Raw genomic sequence first — 21,743 nt, 5'->3', positions numbered from 1 at the left:
ACTTCTGACACGATATCTTGCATCTCAAGACCTGAAACGAACGTGTATGTCTTCGCCGCTTGGTATGGAGATAAAACATCGTGGTCGCAAGCGTTGGACCCGTAATGGTGGTCCGAACGATGGATGATGAAATTACAAATTCTATTGCTATGAGTTTGCTATGAGTCTGCTATGAGTTTGCACGAAGTATCGCGATATATGGAGCAATTATTGGATAGAGACTGATGCGGATTCAATTGGACCCTGCATCTGCAATTTTCATAATCACCTGCCCTTTCTATTGCACCAAGGCAATCTCCATGCATCGAGCTTCGTGTACTACCTAATACCACGATGTTTACGATGTGGAAGCCATGACATTGAGAGCCATTCAGTTTCTATAGCTGCCCTCGCAATAGCATCTTGTTTGTCATTACACGCGGTGTGAGATCGCGTAATCGGATAGGCGTCGCTTTAACATGAAAGGGATTTTATTTGATGGTGTATGAGCAAATTACGTCACCACTCAATGGACTGCCATGAAGCCATGAAACTTTTCCTGTGCGAATTGCAAAAGGCCGCAAACACGAATTTCTCTTTTGTATATAGACATTCAAGTCTACCTGCAATTCTCGATGCAGTTTCATGCCTCTGCGAAAGTCACCGGAGGACTCAAAGTTCTCATAATATCAGTTTTTGTGTGCTCTATCACGTTTTCGGTTCTCCCACAGATTTACGTCTGAAGTTCCGACTTTAAGTTGCAGCAAGACACCGTTCAAAAGGGCAGGAACTGACTGAAGAGCGTATAGGCCAGATATTTTCAACGCTCAAAAAGTTGATCACGTCTATCTTGTCGTCCGGCAACATTTTGAGCCAAACTGCCTTCTGACTAAGCACACCAACGTTCAATAAGAAGACAAGGAGGCGACTAGTGCTTTCTTCGGACCTCAAGTACGTGAGTTTTACCCTTTGTTTTCCACTGGTGCCCACTGCTGATGCAGAGTCATCAAATCCACGAATTACCTAATGTTGAACCTCTACTTTTGCAAACCCAAAAGCTGTTTCAAACCCTCCCTTACTAACATTCCCCATTCAGAAACTCGACTATGCCGGGCCTGAGCCTATACCTTCTCCAGCTAAAACCCACCAAGGACTCTGCCGACACCAACATCAAATCAACCCTCGACGCCATAAAATCATCAGGCAGAAAGATCGTCGTTGCGTCCAAAGTCCACTTCCAAGTCATCAGAACCGAAGTCATCGATTCCGACTACATCAATCGAACGAAATGGGATGTTATGGTCTTGGTTGATGGCGTTCAATCGTTGGAGACGAATGTGATGCAAGGTGTCTTGCAGTCGTATCGCATTACTGTTGGTGTGAGTGATTAATGATGGCACATTAATGCAATGATTTGGAACAAACTTCGATGTTCCTCACGGTTGTAGATTCCTTCACGACTACTCGATACATATGATGAACGAAACAAGGAGCTACAAGCCAAACCTCATCCCAAAATCGGGCCTCTGCCTAAACCGTCGACAGATAGTAGCAAGAACTTGGAGCTCTCTCCTGAGTTGTTGGAATTCGCTGCCAGATTCACACCTAAGAATCCGGGCAGTATCACCATGCTCAACCTATTGAATTTCACGTCGTTGACGGACGGCAAAGCCCAGTACTATAAATATGGACAGGTGAGTGAGATCAGCATTCCTGTCAATGAGAGTATTCCTCTGACAGTGTTCTTTGTTATAGGCATTCAATCCAGTAGCTGCAAAACGGGGAGGAAACGCGAAATTGGTTGGAAATGTGGTACCTCCAGCTGCCGGACAGCATGATAGTCGAGGATTAAGAGATGGGATTCTGTGGTGGAATGAGATTTCCATTGTACATTATCCGTCCATGTGAGTTTACTTTCAAACTCTCAACTTCAACCGTTCAAGAGCTAAACAACGTCTACTAGCAATGCCTTTATCGATATGATTGCAGCCGAAGAATACCAAATCGCAAACCGCACACACCGATTAGGGGTAAGTTAGAAAACTGTCTACATCTATTACTTTTCACAAAGTTACAATTTACACAATAGGCACTGAGAGACACCGCATTAATTTGTACCACAGATATATCCCTCTGAATAAACAGTACTCATCTTGAAGCCTTCTTATCAGAAGCCCTTACAATCCTCATCATAAGTTGCCGCGAATCGTGAAAAGCCGTAATATCCTTCAAGGAGGATGTGATTTCCTTGGCTTCAACCAAATCCTTGTTTGCTTTAGTCAGTAAATCATTGATCAGTTTCAATTCTCGTCTATCACGGACTAGCTGTGGAACTCGGCGGTGGACGTTCTCGTGTATACGATATAGGCCGAGTGATGATTCGTTGAAGAGATGGGTTGTCAGGTCTGATACTTCGGCAGTGGCTGGTGTGGGAAGGATGTTAGGAGTGTGAACAGAAAACAAATTGTTGAACGCTGTGATGCCAACCTTTGTGAGCTTTTTCTCTAGCTTGCGCCTCTAGCTCAGGACGAGAAGCAGCAAACAGAGATGGGATATTCGATACCACTTGTTGCATATCCTGCCAAGAATGATGAGGTCTTGATTAGTCCATTGATGTGTGTGCTGGCTTACCCAAACGACATCATCCAAAGAAGAGGATCAGAAAAACTTGACATTCAACATAATTATAAGGACACATAATTTGTACACAATGCGCCTTGTCTGTCCGCCCGTCAAATAGTGTCATCGTATCCAACAGTCGATGAACTCGAGGGTAATCCGCTGTGTTTTTTTTCTTACCTACAAAACGTTCAAGATGTCAGTCATCAAACCCATACGAGTATTAAGAACGTAATCAAGTAAAAGATGCTCTCCGACAAGGCTGAAACTTAATAAATGAAGGTATCAACATGCTTGATTTCAGAGATATTTTGTATGCTGATTTTTCTTCATTGAGCATTTGAGAAAGAAAACGAGGATGGAGCAGATAGCTTACCTTAAAGTACCAATTAATTTAAATATCAATTTTAGGCAGCCATGAGTGGCCAATATAGATGCCCTCTTCGCCCTTACAAAAGTTTCCGTTCGTCTGATGGTTGCTACGCAGGAATTGGCAAACCGAATTTCAAGAAGACAAAGAAGAACCTAAGACCGTCATTCATCAAAGGATCAGGTAGATAAAATGATGTCGGATACGGATGCTGTGAAATCGCGGTAAGATCTACAACACTTGCCATTAAATCATTTGAAATTTCGTCCTGAATTACGATCTTGCGTCTAAACCGTGCATCTCGTAATAGACTGGGTTCAAGACCTTCAGGATTCAAGATCCCGATATGGGCCGTATTTATCTGTGAGTATTTGGCACGTCTTGCTTCACAGTCAGACTGCCAAGAATTTAGAGCAGCAACAAAATGATACTTTGAAATTGATAAAATATTCATGATATAGTGGAAGTCGCTTGTATCGCCGGTGGTCTCGGCCTTGTAGTCGGTCTGGTCAGCCAGTCCTCCACATCTACATCGTTAGATTCAATGTCAGGATCAGTCAGATCTAACTCGCTGCAACGTCTCGCTTCAAACCGTACGTGGTATCCCGACCTACTTGGCACCAGTTATTCCGTATTTGACTCGCTCGTTTTTACATCTAGTCACAAACACTCTAACCCAATTGGAATCAAGTTTGGCGTCCATGACAGAACAGCCAAACTATTACGCATTCATGAACCAAGACTCATCGGTACAGTCAACCGGCACAACATCTTTGAATCTGGGAACTGTTACTGGGACTAGCAGTGTTCTGGGATTGATGTATCGGGCTTGTGCTAATATGCCTGCGTGTCAGACTGTTGGGACGTACATTGGAGGTACGATGAGTAGCGAGATGAGTAGTTTTTTTGCGTTTTGCTTCTTTTGAACTGCCTTTGTTTAGATAACTCTGGACTAATGTGGGGACGTCAAAACAACACATGTACGAAACCCGTTTGACATCTGTGTTCGTTGTTGAAGGCATTCATTCGAATACATTTTTAGTCTGTTACTTTGACTCGACAACATACAATGCCGGAACATACATTGTAAAGTGCTTTGACTCAGCTTTGGACCTCAGTTATCAAGCCAGTATCGTATGTTCAAGTTGTTCCCTCTTCACGTTGGGGTGTATTTACGAGAAGTGACGGGTTTTTTGCTCTAGGGGACTGTGTCTTCCACCTACAATGGGCCATACCATGGCAACCAAGTGCTTTCTATCTCTGGATATGCACAAACAGTATGTATTGTGTACGTTCTCGACATCAAGCGTCGTCGTCAGCCTTCTCACGTACATATAGCCATCATTCTGGGGCAGTACTCCACTGTTTACCGCCAGTGCTAATGGAACTGGGTACAATGCGTACTGTATGTTGATGGCAGCAACGGATTTTTTGCCACTGTCTCACAGTATAGATTTTTAATAGTACCATACCTCCGTGTCGCATACTACAACCAGCCATACGGAAACTACTCAGCAGGATTCTATACCTTTACAGCATGGATTGGCCTGGATGTGACTTGGTTGGAAAGGTCTTTGGCAACCATTCCAGTTACTCCTAATGCAGTGGTTTATGTTGTGAACTCTGCAGGTCAAATGAGTGAGTGAAATATTGGTCTATAGCAAGCGACTGGGTTTCAGGTGGCTTTTTTGACCATTGCCAAAATCATAGTCTCATCATCAAGTGCAAACGCGTCTCAAGTGAACTATGGCACTAGCATGTACACTGCTATATCTAGTCCTAACTCTGTGATTGCCGTAAGTGAATTGTTTATTATAGAAGAAATTGCCGTGGCTGAGTTTTTTGCTCCTTTAGGACACATCAAACTATCTTTCCCAATTGTTTGGTGGGTTAGCCAGCGTTCCCAGCTCAGGATTCTCAGCAGTTGTAACCACAACCACTGGAAGCGTATTCTTGGACGCGAAGTGGATTCAAAGATCGAATTTGGCGTAAGGAAAAAAAAAGCCGGTGTTCTTTTTCACCCTTAGCTAATATCAGTACTCTCTTGTCAACAGATGGCTAGTAGTCATAGCCATACCACGAGGGGACGTATACACTGGCGGCGAAGTAGCTCAACGAAACACTGCAATCGTTGCAGCATGCATCTGTGTGGTTGCAATCCTCGCTACAACAATCATGTCAATCGCCATTTCTCGACCATTGAAGAACATGAAGAAGATGATGACTGATGCAAAAGATTTCAAGTTTGATGTGTCTGGTCAAGGGTACTCGGATAAGCTGTCTATGCTCAGTGAGGTGAGATACGAGGCCAGAATGTGTTTTTTTTTGGGCAAGGACTCACCCAACAACATTCTTTTAGATTGCTTTGATGCAAGGTACACGACTTGACTCTCCAATCTGGTTCGCCCAACGAACTTTTCAGCTAATAATTTCTTCTCTTTCCGAATAGCAACCTACGGCATCATGATCAAGAAATTCGCAGCAGCTATAAATCCAGATGGCAAGCTCTCCCAGATGGAGGCTTCACGACTCTCACAAACGGGGTCTGCACGACATGTTGGAGCGGGCCGAGCGGGAGAGTCTCCACGTCCAGCGAGAATGGAGTCAGAGCCGTAAGTCCTGTTTGTGTTTCCGGTGACGCAACCTGATTCAACCTAACTTTCTTTACAACAGAGCTCTTGAACTTCAAGAAATGTCATAAGAGTAAACTAATGTTTCTATGTGGCGGTTGCAGTTGATTTCCAATAATATACAAAACAATCAAAAAGGGTGTTGATGTTTTTGAGATGCGATGGTTTTTGTTCAGGTTGGATCTATCGAAAATAGGAATCAGAAACGAACCACCGTCACGTAAAGAGAACACATTCGTCCAAACCTATTATTGCTTCTCCACAGGGACAGCAGCAGCCTGTACTTGCCCCTCCGATGCAAATTCGCTCATTTGATGTCGTTGCTCCTACATACAAATCCAGCAGTTAATTAAACAGGCTTCAAGCTACATAGACGCCTCGACTACTGAACCCAGTTCCTTGACTTACAGCTTCAGACCGCCTACTATCCGCCCTTTGTTTGACATCATAAACCGTCGCAATACTATTCAGAGTTCCAACAAGCGTAAACACCATGAGGCCACCGCCGACGATTTTGAAGGCGAGATCGGCGGCTTTTGTAGCTGCTGACATTGTTGTTGGTTTGGTATGCGATGGGGTTGTTGGAATGTTTTTTGGCTGTTTGTAAGGCTTGAACTGGGATGGTAGTTCTGCACAGTTATGAGATATCTAACTCAATGAATTGCTATTATAGTGCTTTTCCGAGCGAAACAAAACGTCGAAATCGTGCCAATATGTGACATCAATCTACTTTTGCCCAAGATTTCGCGTTTGCCCATCATGGACTAAGTAAACTTGGAATTTCAGGGCTGCCACGTGTCTATACTACTCGTACGAGATATTCAGACTCTCTTCCAGTCATATGACACGCGATGGGCTATGGAATTCGGTCGGCGGTGATGTGTGCTGATAACATTTCGAAGCTTTGGAGAGTTTCACGTTACCATCTAAGAGGAAAACGAGCTCATATATAGCAGGATATGAGTTCAATCATGCTCCTTATGTGGTCTGGTTTCGTAGAACGTCGACTAATGCAAGAGTTTTGTTTTTACCATTATTCTCTTACGGAGACCTCTAGTACCGAAAATTCAGTCAAATTCCATGTGTGTATGAATTGAATATAATACTTTATGAATGCGTTACAAAGGGTGCAAGGTTATACTACATAGGCCGTCTGTGTCTCTCAAACGGGCGTTGGGACAGTCTATGCCCACATGGCCTAAGAGACCAGACACCCAGACACCTCGTTTCAACCAACCACTTTCGTGGCACCTCCACCTCCTTCGCTCGCCAAGGCTTCTTCAGCAAGACCAGCAATCCGAAGAAGCGTTGACCTCAATTACCCACAGAGCCCATGCAGCGCAAAACGAAGGTGGAGGTGTTGAGGCACGAACCATCAGCGCTGTGCTGCTCAGCATCTCGTGTTCATGGACCATTTCTGGCAGGGGTCCCTATCCACTGCAGACGATAGTGGTACGTGGTGCGTCTCTTTAACAGCAACAGTACTTGTTGCCATATCTGATGAAGCTTCGCTTTGGTGAACGGAGAAACCTTCCATGCTTACATGTCAGACCTATAGTTGCCTGGATGCCTGGCACTTTGTCCTATAGGCCGTCGTTACCCATTTTTGTTGAAGTCTTTGTTGTATTGATGTTTAGAAGTTCAAGGTGCTGTTTTCAACAATTCTATTGTTGAAATCGAGGGTAGTAGAAATGGTGTCAAAAGCAATCCATTACGCGATTCGAAAGCGGCCTTTTTTCCGTTATCAATTTAGTGCTCTACATTCTCTACATCAAGAATGGACGCGTCCAAAAATTCCAAATCCCGACATTCCTTCGCCTGGACCTGAAGCAAGTTACTAGAAGAGAGGCTATCTCAACCTCTCGATATGGTTTTCAATACCTTGGAAATTGCCTTGGCTACTCTGACTTGTATGGGCTTGTTTACACCAGCTTTCGCACAATCTACAAGCTCCGGTTCATCAGAGCAATTTCCGACGTGAGTTGGTCTTCTCTTGCCGCTTTCACCTAGCAGTTTACTCAATGATTGATAAAAAAATTATACAATTAGTACGGCTATCGTCTTGGCCGTTATTTTGGGACCTGTACTTGCCATCATATGGTTCTTTGCTGGTAACTTCAGATGTTTGGAATTGTGGACATGAAAGGCTATTTGATTGAGTCGGCGTCTATTGGCAATAGGCTCGTATTACCAGTCATGGCGCAATACTGCTGTGTTGAAAGCTCAGGCCGCCAAATTTCAAGCAGAGAAGGAAGAAGCCCTTGTCAGTCTGAAAAGTGAGCATAAAATCGACAAGGAAAAGGCTCTTTACAATGCTTCAGTCGAACACCAAATTGCTCTGGATAAAATATCGAAGAATCTCGATGACAAGGTCGATGCTCTCAATGCTGTGTCTTTAAAGCATGAAACTGCTCTAGATAAGCTGTTTAAAACACTGGAAAAGAACAATTCAGACACGCTCAACGGCGGTTCGTTGAAACAGCACGCTGCGGTGGATCTGGAGGGCATGTTGAGTGCTCTCAATGATGTGTCGTTACGGCATCAAACTGCTGTAGATAAGCTGTCGGAAACGCTCGAACATAACAAGGCCGTTGCTGCTAAAGATCTGCTGGAAGCCAGCAAGAGAGAGGCAGCTGTCACGAGAGGTCTGTCTGTTCGTGTCTCGAGATCAAAGTGTCAGTTTTTAAAACATATGTTTTGTAGAGCATCAAGCTACGCTGGAGAAGCTGTCGCTGCTCTCTATAGAGCATGAGAGGAGCATCAAGTCTTTCCGAAGTCTGTCGGAAAAGTATGAACGTGAAAAGCAGGAAGCTATTTCTAAAGGCCAAATATAAGCCAGCGTGGACACCAACAACATGGAAGCAGTTGGTGGCAGCTTGTGGAATGAAGAGGGTGTCACCACCACTTTGATTTGTTCCTCACTGATCGGGACATTGTAATCGACGTAATTTTCAATTAGCATAGATGGTAAAATAGTAATAGTTGGTGCTACATAGAACTTCCTCATATATAGAAAGCCTCAAAAGTAATCCAACTGTGAGATTCTCGTCGTTAATTGCATTCGGGAGGTCAATGATTTACTATTACTACTACCAAAAAGAACAACTACATCTACAGCCTTCCGAAAAACTTCTCACGCGTGTAGGCGTTAAGCACAACACCTGGCTCCGTCTCATAACTCAAGACTGACAAGACACGATTGCCCTTTGTCACAGGTGTCACTCTATGCAGAGACTGTCTTCCTTTAAAAAGACATAAATCACCTACACCAAGCGGCTGAGTAAACACCATATCTGGTCTCTTCTCTTGTACTATGGCTTCCACTAGATCCAACTCTTGCTGGCTTGGAGTAGGAAAGGATCGGTTTATTGGTGGTGTGTATTGGAATTCACCTCCTTCAGCTGCCGGATATAGGAGCAATGTGATTGCGAACTATGTCAAGACAGGCCGTAAGCGACAGACGGTCGTGAGCATATCGAAAACGGCCCTCCAAATCGTACCTCGCCACGATCAAAGTGGTAGTTGAGCTCGTCGCCATGCTCATAGACATGGATGTTCAATGCCCCAAGTTCATCGGCAGTACGATACATCTTTCCACTACCAAGTACGTCTTCTAAGAACTTGATTGTAGCGTCCCACTCGTATACAATTCGCATGGGGTTATCAGCTTCGATCTCATCGTAGGCGACCAGTGTTTTTGAGGAGTGTCCTTTGGTCAAACCGTCCATTGCTTCAGCTTCCGGCATCAGCCAACTGCGTAGATAGCAATGAGTATATGGGCTTGAATTTGATAAGTAGACCTTTGGACATACGCCGGGTGTGAGTTATCACTGCGATGTGATTTGTTTAATCGAGCAAGAGCAGCTCGAGAGGCCTTTTCAGCGGCACCAGGAAGCAAGAAACTACATTATAATGCGGATTAGAAACGTTTAGAATGCAAAATACATCAAAGACCGCCTTACTTGGGCAACACGGCAATGCCATTTGATGTGAAGCCGTTCCTGGTCCTTTCAATCAGAGCGTTATAGGCGGACGACTCAGGAGCATGCAATGGATACTTTTCTAGATCTATGATACCCGACAGAGGATGCATCGTCGGACTTTCGACCGTTGCCATCGTCGTTTGACTATTGACCAGGAGATCATCAGTAGACTTCAAAGTAGTCTGGAATAAGGTTTTTACGCGTTTTCACGTGCAAATGTATCGCAAAATATAGCAAAATCACTTCCAGAGCTCGTGCTTTAACCCGCTGCAGGTTGTTTCAACTTCCTCAACACTCCAAACATCAAGCGCCCATTTCGCAGCTTACGACTATAGATCCCATTAAACCAACATAGGAATGCACTAAATATTTCGTCATGGAAGCACTTCTAGCCAGACTCGGCGACGCATCTACGGCCGTGGAAGCAGCCAAACAATTAAAAGAATCCCTACTTGCATCAACATCAACGACGACGATTCGACCAAAACCAACTATAACAAAGGCTTCTCTACCACCACGAACTAGTGTCTCAACTCGCATTAAATCCAACAAGGAAAACTCTAGACCTGGATCTGATGTCGCCGACAAGAAACTACCACATCAGGCATTGAGGATTTTGGCACACGCTGTAAAGGTATTGGCTGTACTGCCAAAGAAGGAGTCTAGTATGAGGAATGAAGCCACTACTACAACGAGCAATGTTGTCAAAGCTAGTGTGAAAAAGAAGCCTACTATTGCATCATCGTCATCGACTACTAGTAAAGCACCAGAATTGGTGGTGAACAGTATAACGGATGTTTGCATTGTCGCTATTCAGACTTTGGACAAGTCTGGCGCTGATTCTGGTAAAGGAATACTTGAAGTGGAACGTACTACCTCTAATATTGCTACTCGGTTGACGGATCTCGGCCATGTGAGAAACACACTCATTGTGATGGTGTTTTTTTGGCCACATTCCTAAACCTTTCGCAATTTATCGATAGTACGACCTTGCTCTCAAATTTTTGGCATGTATAAAGTCATCTATAATGAAAACGACCGAAACCAAGTCGACACCACCATCATCAAAGACGAGTACTCGGAGGGTTGTCCAAACAAAGAAGGAGGAGACCAAACAGGACGATTGTTTGACATTTCAAGTGGAGAGCTCAGATCCTAATCTAGCTGCAATACTCTCTGTATGTCTATATAATGCTACTCGTTGCTGGTTGGGAGATGGTCGACGTGGTAAAAGCGAGGTACGACAGCATTGGTAGTAAATCTATTCGGTTTTTTTACCTCGAGGTACTCAACTGTTTATCTTCATCTAGAATCTATGTACATCCATCGTAAAGCCATATGGTATGCATCACTGGTGTCAAAGGCTTCGTGCTCTAGACCCTGCAGCTGGATCACGACAAGCAGATTGTTTGTACAGATTCTTTTATCGTGTTTCCATGACAGATCCAGGTATCTAGGTACATGGTGGCGTCTCTGTGTGCCCTCTTTGCTGACTCTGGGTCTTACTTTCTAGGTATAGATCCTTCGCTAGCTTTGAGACTACGAGAGTTGGCATTGACTTTCTATGTCATGACGTCGTCTTGTACGGCAAGTCATTTTCATGAACATGCCTACAAGTTTGGAATGGCGTTTGAAAAACATTGTAAAGGTGAGTCTCCGGGTTTGAAGGAGTTTGTATGTAAAGTCCACGCTGATTCTTGTAATACATATATAGACGACGCAAAGCTTATGAAAGTGCTGCATGCATTCTACGAAGCTGTTGCTTCATTGAGTCAGTTATTGCCTCATAATGGACATATCGAAGTAGATTTCATGATGTGGTGTGAACATTGGCTAGTCAATGGTCAACGAGTATGTGTGTAATGAAGTGTCAATTGCAATTTGAAGTTGGTATCATACCTTTTTTTGCTTCAGGCTGGAATCCACGCCAACATCAAGACAACACTCGACTATGCAAGATCTCGATTAGATGGACAGAAGGCCGCTCCCGCTCTAGGACATTTGTTGGCATTCAATATAGAAGCCATTCTCTTGGACTTTGAAACAAAGAAGAAATGGGATGATAATCAGGCTTGTAACATAATAGCAGAAATTGCCGTGTTTCAGGACGTCATATCATCATTGAATGAGACTCGGGTCATCAAAAATCAAGTTCGTGCCATTGATGGATTGAGAAGGGCGATCATGAAGGGAGGAGATGCAGGGTCTGCTAGTATGTTATTGCTTGATGCTCTGACGGAATTGCTTGATACATGGAAGAGCTTTTATAGTGTAAGTGGATGCAATTTTGAGAGGCAATGCTGTAACAGCAAAAAATTGAGTAAAAACCTTGCAGGGTGACGCACCACCGTCAGTCGATCTGTCCAAGCTTGATCGACTGCTTGTTGAGATGTTGAATGCTTTGGCTCGTGTGTGTCCTTCAGAAGCATACAGTTACCTCGATCGGGCACTGGCAGTCTCTTCTGATTATCCAGATGGCCTACGTGCTATCTCATCTACGTCGTATAATCTTGGTGGCAGTCGCTATAAAAGTGGAGAGTTTGAAACTGCATCGAAACTCTTCCAGCTGTCGTGTCTAGCATTACAAACGTGTCAGCAACTAGTTCCTGGTGATGACGAGCTGCAAACGCAAGTGGCTAGGAGGTTGGATGCTTTAGCAACATGCCATGCGTCATCGTCCGATCAATCGGTTAGTATAAAAAATTCCACTTCTGAACATGTATTGACAGTGCTATCTTAGGCTGCCATGGAATCAACACAAGCAGCAATACTTGCTCTTCCGATACGTACTTACGCCGAACTTGAAAAGCACATACTATTTCCCGGTAAATATCCACGACCAGAACTCTTGACTAAATTGTTGGAACGTCTCGTTCGTGCAGGCGTGTATATATCCCAAACGAATCAACGATATTTCAATCAGCATGTCTCTGCTATTGCTGAATATGAGATTAAGATTGCACAGAGTCTATCTCAGTCTTCGAGCACGTTGCTCGCTCAAACAAAGTTGATGGACTTGTTGTTGGAACAATATTCAGAGACTCGAAATCCTGTTCGACGATCAAGGTAAGGCAAAAACTAACGTAAGAATCAATATACATTTGTTTGTTAACCTGCAGTTCGTAGGGCGTTGCTGGAAAGAGCTCGAATTTTACGAGTAAAGGAAGACAACAATAGTTGTATAGTACATATCAAGGAGGCCATAGCGCTACTGCAATCCCAGGTGCTTTTCTTGTATTTTTTCCCCCTGCAAATTAGTGGCGTTGTCAAATCTAACTTTGTTGATATTAGGAGTTGGGAGAAGAACCAAATCTCGAAGCACAAGTCTCGAATGATTTAGCCATTGCCAATGCTTATTATGGCACAGTGTTGAACTCGGTTGGGAAATACGCTGCTCAACCATTCCGAGATGCATTACATCTGTGGTCTACATTATTGCAGAGTGTGCCAACATATCAGAAGAGTAAGTACTCACAATCAAAGCGCAAAAAATACATCAGTCTGACGATTGTTTTCCTTTAGGAGACCGAGTTCATGTCTCGCAAGCTCTTGACTATTTTCGGAATGTTGAATCTACCTACTATAGTATTCGTAAGTTGGCCACTTCGGTATTATGCACGTGTGCGGAAGGTCTGGGTCTGATTTTTCCTCACTGTCGCTCTCTCGCAGGATCTCTCGCTGATTATTTTGGAGTTTTGGAACAACCTCTGAATCGAATATTTGCACTTCGGTTACTTTTACGTGTGGCATCTCTTAGGAACGCACCAACTGTTGCAACAGGTGATGTGATCTCCAGCACTATCTTTTTTTGGCTGGACAGTTCCGACAGAGCACCGTCGTGTTCATACCATATTTGTGAAATCTTAGATGTGCTCCTGGTGCTTGCCGAGATGGGTTTTGTGTATGTTTCTGTTGGATTTACGGGACGAGCTGGTCTAGCTTTGGTGAATGGCAGAAAGATTATGGAAACACCAAGTTGTAAAAGCTCGCCTGATTTCGGTGAAGCTGGTATGAGATGGCGTCTCTCGTATTCCAACTATCTGTGTGCTATTGGCAATCTCAAGAAAGGGTAAGCAAAAACAATATCTGGTCTCGAAATGCAAAAAACAGGTGATTGATAATTTCTCCTGCAGATCTACTATCTTCGATGAGATACAAGAATCATCTAACCTTTCCAAATCTCGTCGAGATTCTCTGCAAAGCTTGGCATACTGGGTCAGATCGTCATTAGCTCTTGCAGCAGGAAGTGTTGGAAATGCTCTACAAGATGTGGACGTTGCAATCAAGATTCTGTTGAGAGCGTGTGGTCGAGCATCGAACGTTGCTGATGATGATGGCAAGGCAGAGAGTGGTATTGATTCGTTCCTGTGTCAAGGATCTCAATGGGAGCTGGTTGAGGTAAAGTGAAAGTCTTAAACATTCAGGATGTGTGATTAATCCCTTGTTTCGCTTTTAGAAATTCCTATCGTTATATCGCTCGTTGGGCCACCTGTATGTTATTCGTGGATCACCTCTGGAAGCTGAATATGTGTATCGACGAGGATTGTCACTCTCTCAACGTGTGCAATCCAGTCTGGCCGAGAGTGCCTTTTTGGTTGCACTTGGTGATGTTGATTTACGACGAGCTAGATTGGAAGACTCTGAAATGCAGATTATAAATGGGTTGGAGCGTCAAGTACCGGTGAGTTTCGCAGGTCTCATTCATGGTCATTCATCTTGAAATCTGAGTTTTTTTTGCAATATGAAACTTTTCAGATGCTTTTGGATATCTCAATCGTAGATTCCACATGGGCAAAAGTCGTTCGTGGTGATTTAAAGTATCGTTCAGGTGACTTGAATGAAGCATTGCTAGAATACAATGAAGCTGAACATTGTGTTGATGACGCTATTCGATCGCAATCGGTGACGGAAGAACTTGATTTTGGGTATGTCACTGAATACTTTTGTTGCTCTTTTCGTCTTTGATTGTGGACGATCAATTCGCTGATTGTCTTTCTAACTTTAGAACGCCAGACAAACGTCACTCTGGACATGTTCGTCGATCCTCAACCCCTATGAGCTCGCGGCATTCAAGTCCTCGAATGAATAATCATAGTCCTGCCAAGGGTAACTTATATCATAGTCCTGTCAAGGGTAAGTATATTGATGCTCGCGGTTGATGGCTCTTTGCATTTGTGTTAACATCGTTCCCGAGTAGTTGACCATGAAGCTTTTATATTGGCTGCAGTCAAAAGTGAGGTGCAGTCTCGAGTTGGTGAGTATTGGGACTTGTGGTCTGGTCATTTTTCGCTTCGCTAAATCAGTTTCTTTTTTCCTCGAATAGGTTGGGTTTTAGGAGAGCTTGGCAATCTGGGTGAAGCAGAGCAAAAGATTGCTGATGCAAATGACTGTGTCATTAAAGCCCCAGATTGCTCAGTAACTCGAGCAAAGTTGAGACTACGTAAGCTCGTCGCGCAATTAACTGGTGGTCCATTGTTTGACATGTTTGGTGACTCTGGTGAGTACATCCGGTTTACTTAAGAAGGGACGATATATTTACTTTAGATTATTCGAACCTTATCTTTACAATAGCCTTCTCGCTACCGTGGTGTGTTCCATCTCGACCACCCGTTAATGTAGCAACTCCTAGCAAGAGTCTATCAAAAGTAAAATCATCCAAGAATCGTAATATTGCGGTATTGTCTTCGTTGGCAATTGAAGTTGACGAAATGCTAGAGGAGGCAGGTCAAGCAGCTCGAGAACGTGGAAGACCACAACTCGTTCATGATACATCTCATGGCCAAGCTTTATTGTCGATAGTTACATCGTATCTAGGCTTACAAGGACCCGTATCAAAACCAAAAGAAGTTGCAGCAGAAGCTGTTGCCTTATTGCATTCGTCTTTGGGGTTAACGGCGAGACGTGAATTCATGGACTTGTTGAGACGTAAGGCCGAGTCTTCGATTGTACCGTGGCCATCTGTATCGTGTAATTTAGATCTCAAAGACAAGAGTCGTAATAGTTTGCTCTACCAAAAGTATAAGACCGAGATGGTCATGACCACAGATGACTTTGTCAAACGGTATGTACATCCATTGCCATCGAATTATGTAGTGGTGTCTATATCCGCTGATGTGGATCGTGGTGATTTGTACTTGACTCGTATCGAGCATGATCGTACTCCAGCTTTACTTCGTCTGCCAACACGGAGGCAATCATCTAGAGAAGGTGATGATGAGAAGCTATCATTTGAGGGATGTAAGGAAGAATTGGAGACTATAATAGCATCTAGTAATGAGTTAACTCGGCAAGCCAAAACCACTGATACTAAAGAAGGCAAAGCATCATGGTGGAAGCAACGTAAAGAACTAGATCATCGATTACGGCACTTGTTGGACGATGTTGAAAAGGTGTGGTTGGGTGGCTTTAGAGGGTTTATAAGTGTTGATGGCTTACCTGAGACTGACGAGGACGATGATGATTCGAATGCTATAAATGAGTTTAGAGCTGCAGTAAACAAGATGTTGACTAAGGCCGTATCACGAAAGAATTCAAGTGCTGCACAACGTGCCAAGTCTGTAAATCAAGCACGGATGCCTGAACTTGATATTGGATTGGTTGAGTCGTTGTTACGATTGGGACCACGACCTGACGATGATGCGTGCGAAGATGCCATTTATCATTTGATGGATGCAATTCAGTATGGAGGAGCTAGTGTTGAGTATGATGAAGTTGATCTTGATGGGGTATGAAGTCCAGGGTGTTCCGTTTTTTGCTCCTCCTCCATTCTCACCCTCCACCCTCCCCTTTTCGTAGATGACAGAGGACTTGAAAAATGCTCTCTGCAAATTCCATCACGATACCGATTCTGGACTTTCCGAAGATGGAGCATTTAATTTGGATTCCAACAGTGCTCCCACAAACCATTTGATACTTATAATTGACAAGTACTTGCAATCGATTCCATGGGAATCAATACCATGTTTACGAGGTAGATCCGTTTCTCGACTACCATCCATGTCCTTCCTCCGTGATCGCCTTGTGCAAGAAAAGAATGGCAAGATGGCCGCAGTGTCGAGTGAGAATGTCAGTTATGTTTTGAATCCATCTGGTGATTTGTCTAGTACTCAGAAGGAGTTTGAGGGTTTTTTGGCTAGGTATGTTTGAAAATGTCGTGACAAGATGCATCAAAATCAATTTCTGAAGTGGATTTTTTGTTCCATTAGCAAAAGCTGGAAGGGAACAGTTGGTAAACCTCCCACTGAACAAGCGTTTGAAGATGGGTTGTCCAAGTCTGATATCTTTATGTAAGCCTCATATTACGAATCATACTGACTTTCTTGTGACTGATAGACCTCAAATCACCATAAACTAGATACTTTGGACATGGTGGTGGTGAGCAATATCTTCGCCCATCACGTATAAGACGACTCGATCAATGTGCCGTCACCTTCCTAATGGGTTGTAGTTCTGGAAGATTGAAAGCTGAAGGTGAATTCGATCCTTTTGGTGTAGCATTGGATTACATATTCGCTGGATCGTAAGCATTTTACTTGTGAGAATCAGTTTTTTTAGCTGTGAAGTGTGAATGAACTAATTTCTTAATGTGCTTAACTGGATCATAGTCCTGCTCTCGTTGCCAATCTATGGGACGTAACTGATCGTGATATAGACAAGTTCACAAAGGATGTGTTGCAACGATGGGGGTTGCTTGATTCTTCTGAGGACGGTGATGAAGACGAAGAAGAAGAATCACGTAACGTGACATTGTCAGAGGCAGTAGGACGTTCACGAGATACGTGTACGTTGCGGTATTTGAATGGTGCAGCGCCTGTAGTATATGGCATACCTGTAATGTTGAGAAAGTAGGGCTCGTTTTGCATATACAATAACAATCGCATTCTTTTGAAAGTGTTTTAGGATCAAAAACAGTGTTGCGTCCTTATGTGTTAAGGTGTGAGACCTCGTTTCTTGCGTTTTTGCTCGTTTGGTGCAAACTCGACTCCAAATGCATTTCTAGATTCGCATCGTTTAAAGCAGAGTTTTAAGAGATGAGTACCTTCGACCCAGAGACGGCGGAAAACCACCCAGGTTTGGATTCAGAGCATCGTCTCGTTAGTGGTTCATTTCGTCGAGCTTTTTTTGCTGACATGTGTCTCGCTTTCTTTTCCATATTTAGACATAGAAAAGCAATGGGCAGTCAAGGCCATGCATCAAGCTGAAGTCTATTTTAAACTTCTTGGATCTTTTGATCCTTCAACGTTAAAATTGACCAAGTAAGCTTCTAACATTTGACGGTTTTGTACAAAGGACGTTGGAGGGGAGAGCTTGTGGTGGATGAGGGTGAAGATTGTGGAATCGGTGTATTTGTTATTTAAATGAGGACAGTGTCGGGATTTTGATCTCCGTCATCAGAGCGAGTAGCAACTTTGTTTCGCTGAAACTTTTTCGCTGCTGCTTACGATGTTATTGCAGCGTCTTGGTCTCTCTTTACCTACACCATTCTCATGAAATCGACGATCGTCATTACTGATACCTCTCGCTTCTCTCAAACTAGACACGACGGAGACCTATACGACGACTTCCGAGCCGAATTCCCAGAACTAGACGTCCACGCACTCAACGTTGATGATGATTTCAAGTCTGAGAAGGCGAAGGCTAAATGGAGGGAGTTTCATACAAAGTAAGAGTTAAAAAAAACGAAAATCTGGTCGCTTGGGATGTTAAGTGGCTAACACGGTTGAAAAATGCACCGTAGATACGAGAAGAAGATTCAAGACTACAATTTTGGGACACTGTTGAGAATAAATGCTGATGAGGAGTATACACAGGAGAATACGTTTTTTGGTAGGTAGCAAGAAAGAACATTCTCGTATTAATCTTCTTAAGCAGCTCTTGTGACAGCCTCTGACTTTACTACTACTTATCGTAGTGACAAGACTACAGTTCTATGCTGTAGAGATTTCAAGGAATCGTGAAGGTAAAAGTTAATGTTTGCTCATCGCAAAACCAGTTTTTGTTGGCGAAAATGACACAACACGTGTATGTCTCCATACTCAAGCGTCCGCTACTCGTTACTAGGATATAATCAGCAACACGGGAAGAAGGGATTATGACCCTGTTATTCGAACACGGACGATGTTGCTTACTATAGCATAGAGTTTTTTGGTGTCCTCTCTGTACATTAGTCGAATCATAGCATCTGATACTCACCAAGTATGAAAGTGTTTCGGTTGGAGAGTTTGGGTGCAGGACCTGTCGCTTAGCACCAAGTGGTTCTTTGATAGTTGCATTCAATCCAAGTTCAGCAGACACGACTACATAGGATCTATACGAAATATATTGGTTGCTGGTGTGATATGTATCAAATTACTATAACTACAAAGAGAGTGGTGGTGGTGTATATGTGGTGACGATGTTCTCGACCTATATATTATGTGTCCAGTTGACCATTCGTCCAACAGATCTAACAATCGTTCTACCCTATCTATGTCAGACGAAGTTTCGGATGTTCCAGAAACAGTTCTACGAGTGGTTGCCAATCCGTATCATTTCCCAGAGACACGGACTTGAAGAATGCACCTGCAGCAGCCTCTGTTTGATTTGTATGCATGAGGGAGAATGCGAGTAAATGTTGGGCTTCTCGTCTAGTCTTTTCGTTACGGAGAGCCGGGGCGACACATTCTACGCATGAATGGTAGTCTTTTATCTTGTAGTAGCCTCGGGCTGCATATAGCCATCCGATTGCATCTGAAATGTTTAAAATGTTTGATGAATGTTAGATGGAGAGTATGTAATAGTGATTTAAGAGTAGATCCACATAAAGTATACCTTTCGGACAGAAGCCGACAGATTGTATGAGGGTTTCTCTTACAGATTTACGTTGACTCTCCATATTCGTTCAATACGTTGCGGTCTCGACAATTGGGCTTTCGCCAATAATACTCGGTTTCGAACGTGACGAACGCGTTAATATGATGTTATTATGTGCATAAACCGAATTTTATTGATTTTCTTCAAACGATATGCTGTTCAGTCACGGATGGGTCTGGTTTTACTCTTCTTCCAGCTTCTTCCTTCAAACTCGACAAAGTTTAGCATAGAAGACGACAGACGAGACTGTGTAAGAGACTGTGTAAGAGCTCGCCGTCATCTTCAACGCATTAAGAGCCCAGATATCGATATATCGCTCTTAAAAAGAAGTCTCTATTTGGCTTCCATCGCTAAACAACCCAGAATCAAACAACAAGGTACAAATTCACCGCGTAGCATATAAAATGTCTACAGAACCTACATCATTTACTGACAATCATATCCAGGCATCATTTGAGCCGTCTCTCGACTCCTTTGACGCTTTTGTCGCTGACCTCCACTTGCCATCATTGGACTGGTTTGACATTTATACTTTTGGTGAGAATTTGATGAATAATAATACTATGTCATCACAATCTGTATTGATGCCAAACCACAGCTACCAATATGATGACTCGCTGGTCCTCTCCCTCGACGACTTGCTTGCTCAGGACTCGTGGGAATTCGATACTGAAAAGGTAGACAACACCAGTATGCTTGTTAATAATAGTAATAGTGATAACAACAGCATCCATCACGATGAAGATGATGAAGGGTATCATATGTCATCTATCATGATGAAGGACTTCTTATCTACTGGTACCGATGTATCGCACCAAACACTCTCCTTGACTGAACTCACAAATGAGTCGGTCTTGGTACGACCACAAGATGTAAATGGTATGTTTGCTCAGGCTGCCTTCACATCAAATAATGTCAGTATGCCAATCTCTGAGTCTATAGCAGACAAGTTGGATCGAGAGTTCTCTCCAACTTCAGGTATGCCTGGCTTGACAGATGCTCCTGAATCTCCATCGTCTTGGGAAATGGACTCGGATCCGTCGACTCCATCTTCATCGTCATCTCCCTCGTCACCCTCGTCATCAGCGTCATCCACAACTGCCACGAAAAAGATATCAAAGGCTGATGTATACAACAAGTCTGGTGCTGAATGGGTAAAGGATCTGGAACGCTCGCCGTCAGACAAGCTATTTAGGTGCCCTATTGGCTCGTGCCCATATAAATCTCATAAAAGGTATAATCTAGGAACCCACATTGACTCGAAACACGCCAACGCAAAACCATTCCACTGTGAGCAATGTGACAAGGACTTTTCTCGCAAGTTTGATATGCAACGACATGTTGTTGCTGTGCATTCTATAAAGGTGTCGAGAATACGCATCCCAAAGGCCAAACGGGACAGGAGGTCTTCGGAAGGCTTGTCGGATATAGAGGTTGATGAATATGAATCCGATGAACCTCCACGAAGGAAGACACGCTCTATGGCTAAAGCCCGTGCTTACTGAGCGTGGTGGATGGCACTTTATACATATAGGAGTAAAAGGTATGATTGCTTATGGATTGTGCTACTTGGTTGATTGGAAGGAAGGAATTTAGGATAAAAGTTAATCAAGCTTCTCCTCCGCTTGTAGATTGTCGTTGTAGTTGGTCTTCATATGGGCTTGGGCTTGGCTATTTGCTTGTTTTATTATATGAAACAACTCCAAAAAAACTGAGAAAAACGGTCAAAACAACTCTAAAAAACAACAACAATTTCGCGTAAATAATGTAGTCGTAGAATAAACAATCATATATTATAGTAACATTTGTCTCTAGTTCGTGTGTTGAGTTTCTTGGTTGAAAGTAACGCTCTAGCGCACCAAGGAAAAGGATGACACCGGGACAGGGTGAGCACTTTCAATTCACGTCGATCATCGCAATTGATTCATTCATCGGCATCTTTATCACATAGTCTCCACATCCTCCACCTCCTTCCAAAGCGTTGACGCACAGACGATTTTTCTGTCGGTAACAACGCCTGACCAGCAAAATCTTCTCATTCTTTCACTACTCGCTGAAGGAGAATGGACGCAATGAACTCTACCTCCACCATGGTAATTCTCCCACGTTTTCCCATTCATAGATGGATGGATGCATTCACCAATCGTATTGTATGATACATTTAACTGACTCATCACCACAACTTCAAAATGAATTGTATTAGAGCATCATGGCCCTCCATTTCGGACTCGGAGACTATGTCCTATTTTCCAGCTGGCTAGTGCAGGATTCCGGTTCCTATGCCGGTGCAGTAATTCTCACAATCGCATT

At 43.4% G+C, this 21,743-nt stretch overlaps 6 protein-coding genes across 6 annotated transcripts; 4 read left to right on the top strand and 2 right to left on the bottom strand.

Moving 5' to 3' along the window:
• Nucleotides 1-1,085: 1,085 nt before the first annotated feature.
• On the top strand, nucleotides 1,086-2,018 carry SmJEL517_g04635 (uncharacterized protein; the record flags this gene model as incomplete). The annotated part of the gene is made up of 4 exons (XM_031170563.1): nucleotides 1,086-1,358; nucleotides 1,428-1,673; nucleotides 1,735-1,883; nucleotides 1,943-2,018. 4 exons carry the CDS (start codon nucleotides 1,086-1,088, stop codon nucleotides 2,016-2,018), a joined length of 744 nt encoding a protein of 247 aa, XP_031023490.1.
• A 109-nt stretch (nucleotides 2,019-2,127) lies between these two features.
• Nucleotides 2,128-2,554, bottom strand: SmJEL517_g04634 (uncharacterized protein; the record flags this gene model as incomplete). The annotated part of the gene is made up of 2 exons (XM_031170562.1): nucleotides 2,128-2,402; nucleotides 2,467-2,554. 2 exons carry the CDS (start codon nucleotides 2,552-2,554, stop codon nucleotides 2,128-2,130), a joined length of 363 nt encoding a protein of 120 aa, XP_031023489.1.
• A 7,403-nt stretch (nucleotides 2,555-9,957) lies between these two features.
• On the top strand, nucleotides 9,958-17,429 carry SmJEL517_g04633 (uncharacterized protein; the record flags this gene model as incomplete). Its single annotated transcript, XM_031170561.1, has 24 exons — nucleotides 9,958-10,494; nucleotides 10,565-10,819; nucleotides 10,892-11,030; nucleotides 11,095-11,229; nucleotides 11,296-11,432; nucleotides 11,496-11,852; nucleotides 11,917-12,270; nucleotides 12,322-12,647; nucleotides 12,708-12,804; nucleotides 12,873-13,044; nucleotides 13,104-13,172; nucleotides 13,251-13,361; nucleotides 13,449-13,650; nucleotides 13,715-13,979; nucleotides 14,038-14,262; nucleotides 14,337-14,506; nucleotides 14,587-14,714; nucleotides 14,779-14,835; nucleotides 14,905-15,078; nucleotides 15,153-16,306; nucleotides 16,377-16,717; nucleotides 16,787-16,867; nucleotides 16,936-17,100; nucleotides 17,186-17,429. 24 exons carry the CDS (start codon nucleotides 9,958-9,960, stop codon nucleotides 17,427-17,429), a joined length of 5,895 nt encoding a protein of 1,964 aa, XP_031023488.1.
• A 182-nt stretch (nucleotides 17,430-17,611) lies between these two features.
• Nucleotides 17,612-18,676, top strand: SmJEL517_g04632 (uncharacterized protein; the record flags this gene model as incomplete). Its single annotated transcript, XM_031170560.1, has 6 exons — nucleotides 17,612-17,651; nucleotides 17,740-17,836; nucleotides 18,118-18,243; nucleotides 18,319-18,407; nucleotides 18,493-18,540; nucleotides 18,642-18,676. 6 exons carry the CDS (start codon nucleotides 17,612-17,614, stop codon nucleotides 18,674-18,676), a joined length of 435 nt encoding a protein of 144 aa, XP_031023487.1.
• Nucleotides 18,677-19,047: 371 nt separating this feature from the next.
• On the bottom strand, nucleotides 19,048-19,455 carry SmJEL517_g04631 (uncharacterized protein; the record flags this gene model as incomplete). The annotated part of the gene is made up of 2 exons (XM_031170559.1): nucleotides 19,048-19,310; nucleotides 19,392-19,455. 2 exons carry the CDS (start codon nucleotides 19,453-19,455, stop codon nucleotides 19,048-19,050), a joined length of 327 nt encoding a protein of 108 aa, XP_031023486.1.
• A 382-nt stretch (nucleotides 19,456-19,837) lies between these two features.
• On the top strand, nucleotides 19,838-20,938 carry SmJEL517_g04630 (uncharacterized protein; the record flags this gene model as incomplete). The annotated part of the gene is made up of 1 exon (XM_031170558.1): nucleotides 19,838-20,938. The coding sequence occupies one exon, from the start codon at nucleotides 19,838-19,840 to the stop codon at nucleotides 20,936-20,938; it is 1,101 nt and encodes a 366-aa protein (XP_031023485.1).
• Nucleotides 20,939-21,743: the final 805 nt, after the last annotated feature.

The sequence above is a fragment of the Synchytrium microbalum genome, assembly GCF_006535985.1.
Source record: "Synchytrium microbalum strain JEL517 chromosome Unknown SmJEL517_scf0033, whole genome shotgun sequence".
Classification (NCBI taxonomy): Eukaryota; Fungi; Chytridiomycota; class Chytridiomycetes; order Synchytriales; family Synchytriaceae; genus Synchytrium; species Synchytrium microbalum.
The sequence above is the reverse complement of the archived record's forward strand: the minus strand, read 5'-3'. Positions and strand labels throughout refer to the sequence as shown.